Source organism: Pipistrellus hanaki (genome assembly GCF_964339955.1).
Source record: "Pipistrellus hanaki genome assembly, chromosome: X".
Lineage (NCBI taxonomy): Eukaryota > Metazoa > Chordata > Mammalia > Chiroptera > Vespertilionidae > Pipistrellus > Pipistrellus hanaki.
Window position 1 is genome coordinate 12647667 of NC_140524.1, and position 11202 is coordinate 12658868.

At 40.9% G+C, this 11202-nt stretch overlaps 1 protein-coding gene across 2 annotated transcripts; it reads right to left on the reverse strand.

The window, feature by feature from the left end:
• Positions 1-590: 590 nt before the first annotated feature.
• On the reverse strand, positions 591-10864 carry VMA21 (vacuolar ATPase assembly factor VMA21). 2 transcript variants are annotated; one of them, XM_084870947.1, is made up of 4 exons: positions 10751-10864; positions 10329-10591; positions 4991-5100; positions 2795-4436 (listed from the first exon to the last, which is right to left on the reverse strand). In XM_084870947.1, exons 2-4 carry the CDS (start codon positions 10436-10438, stop codon positions 4294-4296), a joined length of 363 nt encoding a protein of 120 aa, XP_084727073.1. In that variant the 5' UTR covers positions 10439-10591; positions 10751-10864; the 3' UTR covers positions 2795-4293. The 2 variants fall into 2 exon arrangements, with proteins under 2 accessions (XP_084727074.1, XP_084727073.1); XM_084870948.1 differs by lacking the exons at positions 10329-10591; positions 10751-10864 and adding an exon at positions 10082-10254 and having other exon boundaries at positions 591-4436.
• Between the last annotated feature and the right edge of the window lie 338 nt (positions 10865-11202).

Sequence of the window (11202 nt, forward strand, 5' to 3'; positions counted from 1 at the left end):
GGAAGCTTTCTTTTCTCCTTTGCTATACACATTCTGATGGGCCCATTGCAGATGGGGTCTATCAGCCCTTTCTAAATACCTCTCAGAGACCCCCACCAGTTTGAGCACTCTAGTCTATAATTACCACATGAAAGCATGCCCTTGACAGCTCTGTTCATATTCTATCCTATATAATAAAAGTGTAGTATGCAGCTGAAACCAGTTTGGCTCAGTGGTAGAGTGTCGGTCTGCAGACTGAAAGGTCCCGGGTTCAATTCCAATCAAGGGCATGTACGTTGGTTGCGGGCACATCCCCGGTGGGAAGTGTGCAGGAGGCGGCTGGTCGATGTTTCTCTCTCATCAACTTTTCTGGCTCGCTCTCTCTCTCCCTTCCTCTCTGTAAAAAAAATCAATAAAAAAAATATATATATATATTTTTAAAGTGTAGTATGAAAATTGTCCCTTGAACCAGGAGTTCGTCCAGGAGTTCAAGGGGGCAGAGCCAGCTGGCGGAAGCGAGTACATAGCCAGCAGCCCCTAGGGACCCTACCAGTGCACGAATTTTGTGCACTGGGCCTCTAGTATGGTATAAACAAAGAGACAAACAAATGTTAAGAAAACAACGAGTTTTAATAAAATTACTGTTAATTGAATCAGCACACATCAAAGTGGCATTACAAACACCTTCTTAATGACAACAGATGGCAAATTTATACAAATTACAGGCTAGAACATAATGAATACAAAATCCATCCAGATACCATGTAAAAAAAAGCATCACATAACAAAAGCAAATATAATTCAAGTGGCTAAAGAACTCAAGCCCCGCATTTTGATAATTGCACACAGTTTTCAACGTTAGCGCATCTAAAGCCTGCCCCTGGTCAGGGCACTATTCAAGACTACAGCATCTTCAATGATTCTAATGATTTTAAAATTCTAACACTTTTAAGCATTGATGTCAAGAGACATCGGATAAAAGGTTCACTATGCAAAACTCAAACAAGAATATGTGAACGTTCTTTGCAAACTGTAAGGTGCTGTGCAGATGTTGTTAGCTATTGCTATTATTGTTCAGTGAGATTCACTGAACCTGAGAAAAAGGAAGACTAGTCTGTGTAACTGACAAATATGACTTGTAGAATATATTAAAAGGAACGTAGATATTACTTTTAAGTACACATAGCAATAAAACTGGCAAGAAAGGTGTGGCCAGGAATGATGGTAACTTTAGGAATTCCAGGCTATTTTAATAAATATATAAGGGTTTAAGCTATTCATAGGTTACAAGTAATAGTTATTATTAGGTTCCCCAAGTCCCTGAAAACAAGTTATTTCTCAGGTGACCCTTTCCCCTTGCAAAAAAAAAAAAAATGACTATATATATATATTTGTCGTTATTAATATACTTTTTTTAGTCCAGCTCTTGCAAAATTTATCTTAAATATGAGTTGAGTCTGAATTTAAAAAGTTGTACTTCTAAGGTGGAGGATGCAGAGTGCTCGATGGCAGAGAAATCCACTGACCTAAGACAAGTGACAAAGTCGGCACCATAGCAGAATCATTTATAAAAGGGACCTAACAGCACTCTACAACTTTACTGGAGCATGAAGCAATAATCATGAACTGGTCTGGAGATAATACACACCATATATGGTTGAAACAAGATGCTTCATGTACCTCCAGCTTCCATTTTTCCTTGGGTACTCCTTATTTATTGTATTTAACTGTTTTTACTGGTCTCCTTGGGTACTCTAGATATATACATACATTTATGTAAAAATGGGAAATAAACACCAAACAAGTCAATCAGTTGTCTCTATTGGCAAAGATGATGAGATTTTTATGGTTAAAACGGTCCGATTATTACAATGCATTTCAGTTGGATTCCCAGGAAACACAGGTGTGTGTTTTGTTTTTTTAATGAAAGGCTTAAATTTCCTCAGTAACAACTCAAAACTGAACTTTGCTGCTACATGTAAAATGATATCCACTTGAAGAGCTAATGACATCAGATGCATTCTACAGCAGACTTTTCAGTTTTCAGCACAATGAGGAAACGAGATTATATTCTGGGGAGGGGGAGGCAAAAATGGAGGTGAAGTGAAAAAGGTAATGCTTTACAGTAAATGGGGTTAAATCAGTAGCTTGTACTGACATTCAAGTTACACTTCCTAATTGAGGTTATTCTTATAATTAGTTTTCAAACAATAGTGAACATATTCCTAACTTAAAACATTTATAAGGGCTCAATGGTAGCTTTTCTTTTTATACATCCTGAAGTATGTACACTGTGCAACAGAAAACCAGTGAAAAATAAACCTATATGTCAAATACCATATTATTTCAACAGCAGCACACTAACGAGATAACAGTTGAAACCCCAGGGGAAAAAAATTAACTCGTTTGAAAACAAGTCTATACTGTAATAATCCTAAATATTAATACTAGCATCAAAGTCTACATTTCAAACACTTGGTACTTTTTCCAAGAGGAAATTACAACTGCTTGAATCCCTGGTTTAAATACTTGCAGAAAAATACCCATATAATTATCTACTCAGCAAATGTAGGAAACAAAATAATCAACATGGGACATTAATATTTTACAAACAGCATAATATCCCAAAAGTACAAGAAAAAACATTGGCATTATAGAAAAAGAAATTAAGTGGACAACAATTCTAAGTGCAACATTCTAAAAGTGGGGACCATCTAGAAATCTACCACATAATACCCCAGACTCAAACAGGGGCATTCTATAATTTTATATTAAATTTGTACATTTTATACTAAAACTGTAGTCTTTTTTTTTTAAAGAGAAAGCACTTTACATTTAGAATAACTGCTAATAGTAGACATTAAACTACAGACAATATTTAACTCTAAGCAAGAATACAATTCTGCATTTAAAATAGGAGTGAACAAACAAATTGGTAATGACAAACACAGCAAGAGCCATTGTATTAGAAATTAACAATAACAGGACATTTGAACAATGATATACCTACTTGAGACATCTACCTGAAAGAAAAAAGGTACAATGTAGTTTTTCTGTTTTTTAGAAAATGGCCACTAATCACTCATGAAAAAATGCAAATAGCTGTCAGGAAAAGTTGGCGGAATCTGAACTTATTCTAAACTTTTAGTGAGTATCGAACTAGCATTAAGAAATGCATACAAGATGTAAACCAAAGTAGTGGTTATCTCCGGATGGCAAAATTACAGGGTACTTAAATTTTCTCCCTCTTTTTACATGCATTTTCTGGGTTTGTTTTCAGATTGCATACAAGTAGTACCAAGTTGCTAGAAAGAACCATACACTAAAGATACTAAAATAAAAACACAGGTCTTTTTCTATCAGAAAGGGCCTCGAGAATTACCTAATTATATACATCTGGGATTTATTGACTCTGATTGAAAAGACTAGACTAGAAATCCCAAGAATACCTCCTGGGTGATAAAAACAATCTATTTTCAGAATTGTTCCCATTCCCTAAGTATGCAAAAATAAGCATTTAAATGTAAATTCCTATCATATAAAGTATAAAAAAAAACAGTAGAAAAAAACAAATTTAAAGGCAATTTACACAAACCTGGTAATTAAAGCATAACTTCATTGTTGAACAAGAGCAAAACAGCTTATTAAAGAGTTGATGTGAAAGCACAGGCTGGCCTGCAGGGAGGCAGCTAGCTCTGCTTTGCTACCGAGATCCCTCGATAAATCAGTTCGTGTAAAATGGATGGAATTCAGCCTAGTTTTCCCATGAAATAATGTAAGGAAAGGTTCTTATTGACTAGGGATTATACTTTTTTTGAAAATTCTCAGTGACATTCAGAAAAATTCCAGCATTAACAATTTAAGCAATTTTCCATAGGAATTTACAGACCAAAATCCAATGACCTGGTACTTTCATGATAGTTAGAGAAAGTATTTCAACAAAAGATAAAGTTTAGATTTGCTTCAGTGTGTGCCTTATTAATAAATCCAGAAAAGTAACATTCAAAGCCAACTACAAGAAAAAATGCTACAGAATATTGTTGTTGTAAAATATTCCCAGAATAATGCGTAATTAAACATAATTATTTGCCACCAATTTAATTTTTCCAAATTTTCATTTGAAAATGAGAGGCTTATAGTTAAAATAGATGATGCAAACCACTGTATCAGAAAGATCAAAATTTACACTAGTCAAATGTGACTCATTAAGGATGGATTTTAATATGTTCTTTCACCATTATTGAAACAATCAGTATCCTGGATGCATTTGCCATTTTTAAGACAATATAACACTATCAAAAGGTGTTGTTCACTTTAATCCTGTTTGCCTTCACGCCACTGTCGTGAACCTTCATTCCAGGCCACATAGACAAAGAGGGCCAGCACCACGTGGACAGCAACCACGGCAACAATAGCAGCATAAAAATAGCTATCCCTGTTGGACATCCCAAAGGCACCTATCAAGAGATAAAAATTTTCATTTTATTCCAAAATTTATCACAGTACGAGAAAAACAAAGCATATTCATTTTTATTAGCTATATTTAATTAATCAGGGAATTAAAAAGGAACACTTTGGGTGGTGATAAAACAAGTATTCATTTAAAGATTTAAATACCTTCTTATGCACGAAAAATTATTTTGAACGAGAACTGTAATTATCACTACATCTAAGGACTCTGACACAAAAAAGGGACTTTATTTCCTCTTCCTTCCAATGTCTGCCACCAAAGGTACATTCCCCCAAAATTTCTCCTCCCATGTCAGCCAACTTTTGCACTCAAAGGAATATTAAAAGCATCTGCAAGCTATTTCATAGAAAACCATAAATGATTATGATGTCAAGCTGAAATAACTGTGAGTGATGAAACTATTCATTTCATGAAGTAGGACTCATTCAGAGCAACATTATATTTGAAAAGCAAAACAGACCAAAGAAGCAAACTTAAGAATACCCAGTCATAAAGCACAGAACATTAATTATAGTAATATATCTACAAAAATATAATTACCTTCAAAAACATAAGATTTAGTGGTGAAATACAACCCAATAGGTACAGTGATCATTAAAGCTGTGAAGAACAGCAGAGTCTTCAGGGTAGATGCCAATGAACTCTCATTTCTGGAATAAAGTAAACAAAGAGAAAATTAGAACCTGCACAGCCACTTCCAACCCTTCTTGTGTCTATAAACACTATAAATACTCACAGAGAAGACTCTGGAAACCCTGCTCCTGCCTTCAAAGCAGTGGCCAGAGGAAGAGGAGCAGTCAGAGACTCAAAACTGAAAGATCTTAGAGACCCAGCTGCAGGCCCCTCTCCAAGAGACTGTCATTCACATCCAGTGTAAGAGGAAGTATCAAAGTGTGAAAGTAGTTTGTAATCTCCAAAGTGCTATGCAAATGTACACTGTAATTACAGAATTTTGGAGGTAGCAAGGGAGAACATACACAGAAAACAACTAATGGCTAGTACAAACAAGGTACGAGAATCTCCAAGGAAAAAGCAGTTTAGAACAATCTGGATGCAACTGAGGAAATTCACTTAAAATTTCTTTGTAATTAAATAGCTATAGTACAGTTAGGATGGTCTTCACATAACATGGACGCATGAAGTTTGAATGTCAAAACAGTTTCTCATCACTGAATTCTATTTGTCCACAGACTATTTTAAAACCAATATTCTAATGGAAAAAGTTTTGTTCAAGAAAACAATAAAACTACTCTGAAGAATGTAACCAAGTTTTAAAACTATATATGTAAAGAAAAATAAGTCCAATAAACGGCTACTTCAAACATTGGCAATATAAAGATTAATAGAGCATAAACAAAACTACATAACATAAAAATGTCCAATAATAGGAAAATGATTTCACAAATGATGTGCATCAATATATGGAGACCTTAAAAAGAATTTTGACTATTATTCACAAAATATTCATGTGACAAATGAACAAGGCAAATTACAGTGTATTATGTATGTCAGGGGTCTGCAAAATAAAGCCTGAGGGGCCACCACTCATTTCTGTAAATAAAGCTTAACTGGGACACGGCTACACCCATTTGTTTATGTATCATCTAAGACTGCTTTGGAGCTGCAAAGGCAGAACTGAGTGGTAGACCATAAGGCCCTCAAAACCCTAAAATACGTATTTTACTATCTGGCCCTTTACAGAAAGTTTTCCAAGCCCTGATGCTGTTTTACTGACTTTTTAATGTCGGAATTTGTCCTATGCATTCCAAATGAGCAATATTATTGAAACTGAGTTTCAGCCGAAACCGGTTTGGCTCAGTGGTAGAGCGTCGGCCTGCGGACTGGAAGGTCCCAGGTTCGATTCCGGTCAAGGGCATGTACTTGGGTTGCGGGCACATCCCCTGCTGGTCGATGTTTCTCTCTCATCGACGTTTCTAGCTCTCTATCTCTCTCCCTTCCGCTCTGTAAAAAATCAATAAAATATATTAAAAAAAAGAAAAAAAAGAAACTGAGCTTCAGTAAGCTTCCAGCAACCCTAACACATACACAACACCTGATTAATTACCAACTTCAACCCTATAGTTTTAATCATTCATTTAATTAAGGTCCTTTTTTCTCCTTAAATCTAATCATCCTGACTACTTAGCACACTTCTAACTTTATGCTCATAGTCAGCACCTACATTTAATTCTCTTTCTGGTAATCCTCAGCTAGAGGCTCATTTTTATGTGTTACCTTTAGGAAAGAGAGCTCAACAATCAAGGTCCCCCCAAAATATTCTCCCCTCCAGGCACCTTTCCTCATTACACCCTGAAAAGTCATTGCTCTCTGGGATTCAATCACACTTTGTTCATACCTCATATGACAGTTTGCTTCCTATATAGTCCTGCACAGCTTTCTGTCTCTCTAGAAAACCCAGGGAAAGGAGTTCTTATAACTGCATATATAATTAGCAGGAAGGTTTCTGACAGCCCCCAAAGGAAGGGAACATCGTAGGTTTATTACAAACTTTTTGACTGTGCAATCCATTATCAAATAAAAGTTACCAGCGCATACCCCATAGAGGCATTTTGATGTTTTAAATAAATTTATAGACATATTGTTAATAGCCTTTAAAATATAAAACATATGCAAAATGGGTACTAAACAGGTATTCAGATTTATGTAGAAGTTCTAATATTTTCTTTCCGCACTTCAATAGATCATCATCTTTAAACATTTAATTTAGCATTTAACACTTTGGTGATCACTATACAATTTTCATCTAAAATGCATGAGCTCCCTTAAACTACTTCCTAGCATTACATTTTTAGAGGAATTTATTTGTGTAATCTTCTTGACAAACATGAGTGTCTGCAGTAGTTCTATAAAAACACAGTCAGCATTTGGCCTTTTTTTTGTGGAGCCTCCAAAAAACAAAAAAACAAAACAAAAAAACTTGACTTTCAGGGAGTATCTATGGAGCGTTAAAGTATGGTAAGTTTTAGGGACATAAAGTTCAGATTATTTAACCTGATAAAAAAAACAAAGTTTAAGAATCTAGAGCAGGGGTCTTCAAACTACAGCCTGCGGGCCACATGCGGCCCGCAGAGGAGTCTGATCCGGCCCGCCAGGTTTTTTGGGCAGTGAGCACAGCCGAGGTGTTACAGTAGGAATTAGTAGTCCATATAGTCCGGCCCTCCAGCTCTCTGAGGGACCGTGATCTGGCCCCCACTTTAAAAAGTTTGAGGACCCCTGATCTAGAGAAAGGGCTGATTAACTGGTTTTCTTGTTCTTTAGGTTACTTCCCTCGAATATTTATTGTCTTGCCTGGTTTTGAGAAAAGATTATTGAAGATATAAAACATATGACTGTGCTGCACATGGGCCGAATTTTTAAAAATTTTTTTAAAGACTTGAAGCAGAACCTTGTAATTTGTGTAAATGACACGTGTAAAATCTTACCTTAAAATGCTAAAAAAAATATGCATTGTTTCAAATAAAATCAAGAAATGCAGCATTAAAAAAAATAAAAATGTTTTAAAGCTAACAAAATCCCTTCTAATTCTACCACCCAACATATTTTATTTTCTGCATGTTAATTTCTAGCCCCACACACTCCACATATAACATATCTTAAAAATTTGTAGTTTACTGCCAGGACCGGTTTGGCTCAATGGATAGAGCGTCAGCTTGGGGACTGGGGGGTCCTGGGTTCGATTCCGGTCAGGGGCATGTGCCTTGGTTGCGGGCATATCCCCGGTAGGGGGTATGCAAGAGGCAGCTGATCAATGACTCTCTCTCATCGATGTTTCTAACTATCTCTCTCCCTTCCTCTCTGTACAAAATCAATAAAACATATTTAAAAAAAAAAAAATTGTAGTTTATCTTCAACTCCTTTTTCTTTACCTTAAACTCCAAAAGTTTGACTCTTATTATGGGCTATGACCTCATATATATGGGACTCAGTATAAAGTTAGGCATACAAAAGTTTGAAAACTAGCAAACTTCCTCTAGTGCTTAGAGGACATTTTTTCCTTGGCTGCTAGACACAGCCCACTGCAGCTGGCAGTTCTGCTAGCTCGCACAAGGCAGCTTGGGTAAAACCAGTGATTTATTCTAAAACAAAGTACATTCAACTCGTTTTTCCTATGTGTCTTTGACTTGTTAGAAAGGAACAGTGTGGAAGTCCAGAATTAAAGTTGGTTTCACGCAAAAGAAATAATGCAGGTGAACTTTATTGTGCCCCTTTTAAAACCACTTAAGAGTTTACCCGCTTCATATAAACTTTTGCAGCAAACACTAAGCAGGTAACAGAGCTTACAATGTCCCCTTTTGCGGCAAGACTTCTACTCCTAGTAGATTTCACTGCAATGCCCATTAGGAAACACGAAAACCAGCCTAGAAGGGCTAGAGTGTATTTTAAGTGTACTTAATGAAAATACCTGTTGGTGTCCTTACTAATAAGCTGTAATAAAAAAAAAAAAATCTACACAACACTATATTGACATTGTGAGATGGGAAAAAAAGAGCACAGGCTCCAAAAATAACGAAATTTAATGTCACAGTGAACTAGGTGGAATGCCAGCTTCAACACTTAACTTGTGTGGCCTGTGATATTGGGCAAGTCACTTACCCTGAGTCAATTTCAGCTTCCTTAAAACCAGGGAAACTAAGCACTTTCTTCATTCTGATGTTTATAATAAAGCACCTATGCTGAGCTTGGCACACTGTAGGTCCGCACTGAATAATAGTAGCTAAATCCCTTAATCCCTTCCCAACCTCTCTAACGTACTGAGATACAGAGGTACTGCTGGCTGAACTCGTTGGCCAGAACCACCTGCTCCCTTAAACTCCTTCTGCTCAGCCACCATCCCCCATCCTATGGACTCCCCACCAGAAGCAGCCTCACACCAGGGACAGCCCCTTACTCCCTTCCATTCATTTATGCAGCACTTATTAAGCCCCGATGGTGCAGGCCCTGTAGGGGACACGGAGATGAAGAAGGCCGGGCTCCTGTCCTCAGGGGGCACCCTGTAGTGGGGAAAGAGATTGCAGACAGCAAGAACGCAACATAGACGACAGTGAGAGAAACTGCTAAGACAGAAGTTAAGAGCTGTACGCCCGCCGGCCTATATGGTCCCATAGCCCCGGATCCCTTGCTCCCGAGCCACCGGCCCGGGCCAGGCGGGCACACGCTGCTTGCCCCCACCTCCTTCCCCTCTCCCCCACCCTGCAGCCGGGCCCCGGGGGTCCAGACCTCACACCCACCACAGGCCGGCCTGTTCGACTCGGCCCAGCTCGCGGTCGGGGTCCCCCCGCTCGGACCGAGCCCCGCTCTCGACTGCCCGGCTCCGGGCCCCGCCGGCCCGGCTCGCGGTCGGGGTCCTCCCCCTCAACCCCCCGCCCGGCCGGAGCCCCGCTCTCGACTGCCCGGCTCCGGGCCCCGCCGGCCCGGTTCGCGGTCGGGTCCCCCCCGCCCGGCCCGAGCCCCGCTCTCGACTGCCCGGCTCCGGGCCCCGCCGTCCCGGCTCGCGGTCGGGGTCCCCCCCGCCCGGCCCGAGCCCCGCTCTCGACTGCCCGGCTCCGGGCCCCGCCGGCCCGGCTCGCGGTCAGGGTCCTCCCGCCCGGCCCGAGCCCCGCTCTCGACTACCTGACGTCGGGCAGCTGCAGCGCGTTCAGCGCCGCTTTATCGATGCGCTCCATGGCGTCGCCACCCGCAGCAGGTCCCCGCAAACGGCCCGGGCTCAGCGGCCACTCTCAATTGGTTTAAACCGCGAGCGGTAGAGGATGGCGGCGACGGAAGTGCCGGCGAGCGCGGGACGGCGGGACACTGTGCGCATGCGCGGCGCGCCGTGGTGACGCGGGTTTCGGCGGGCGCCGGCGTTCACGTGACTTACCGAATGGGGTTCCGAGGCGTGCGCCCCGGTGGGGGTGGCCCTTCGTCGAGGAGTAGCCCGGGCGAGTAGCCTAGCCACTCCACGTTGAGCCTGGACTTGCCTCGCAGCATGGTTCTGCCGGGCGCGCGGCGCTTTTGCCGCTGCCCCCTGAGCGCCGGCGAATACCTCCGTCCGGTCCGAGCCCCTGTCGCAAAAGCTGCGGTTGCGAGGCGACGGGAGCAGCTGAGCCGAGTGGAGGGACGTCCAGGCAGATCAGTGTGGTGCTAGGCAACCAAGCAGATTCCGACGACAACAGGAAAGAAAGGGGGAAAAAAAAAAAAGCAGTGCACATTATTCCCCAGCCCTTGAGCAAATGCCTCATTAATTATTACCCGCAGTGAAGTCCAGCCTTGGGAAGCTGGGAGGAGTTAGTTAACACTTACCTATAGAATTTCAGAGCTGAAAGAGCCCTTGCTGAGAGTAACGGTTCCAGGCTCCACGCCGATGACCCCAAAGTCCACTGAAAGTTTAAAACATATTTTGCAGCTGCTTCGAAAGCCGCCAATGAGACAGCAGGGACTCAAATAGGAAGGGACAGATGGGCCTCCCGGGAGGGCGGGCCTCGCAACCCGAGAATGCATAAACGAAAAGGGTGAGTAAGCCTAGGGTCAGGCTTGAGAAACTTAGGTTGTCACTGGCTGCTAATATGAGGACAGCCCTTACATGGTCAACTCCTGGAAAGGGCCACTGACCACATATCTATTTTCTGCATCACATGGACACAAACACCACATTTGAAATAATGACTAAACCAGCAGCTTAAAGCTTTGTTAAAGGACTGTGGACTGTGCGGCAGGAAGCCAGTCTTTGAGTTCAAATTTAATAAGCCCTCTCT

Bases quoted from the DNA above. Each gene is read 5' to 3' on its own strand.
- VMA21 (XM_084870947.1), bottom strand. From the start codon at position 10,438: ATGCTGCGAGGCAAGTCCAGGCTCAACGTGGAGTGGCTAGGCTACTCG. The intron at 5,101-10,328 runs GTAAGTCACGTG...ACTTTATTCCAG, and splicing joins ACGCCTCGGAACCCCATTCG to AAATGAGAGTTCATTGGCAT. The intron at 4,437-4,990 runs GTAATTATATTT...ATCTCTTGATAG, and splicing joins TAAATCTTATGTTTTTGAAG to GTGCCTTTGGGATGTCCAAC.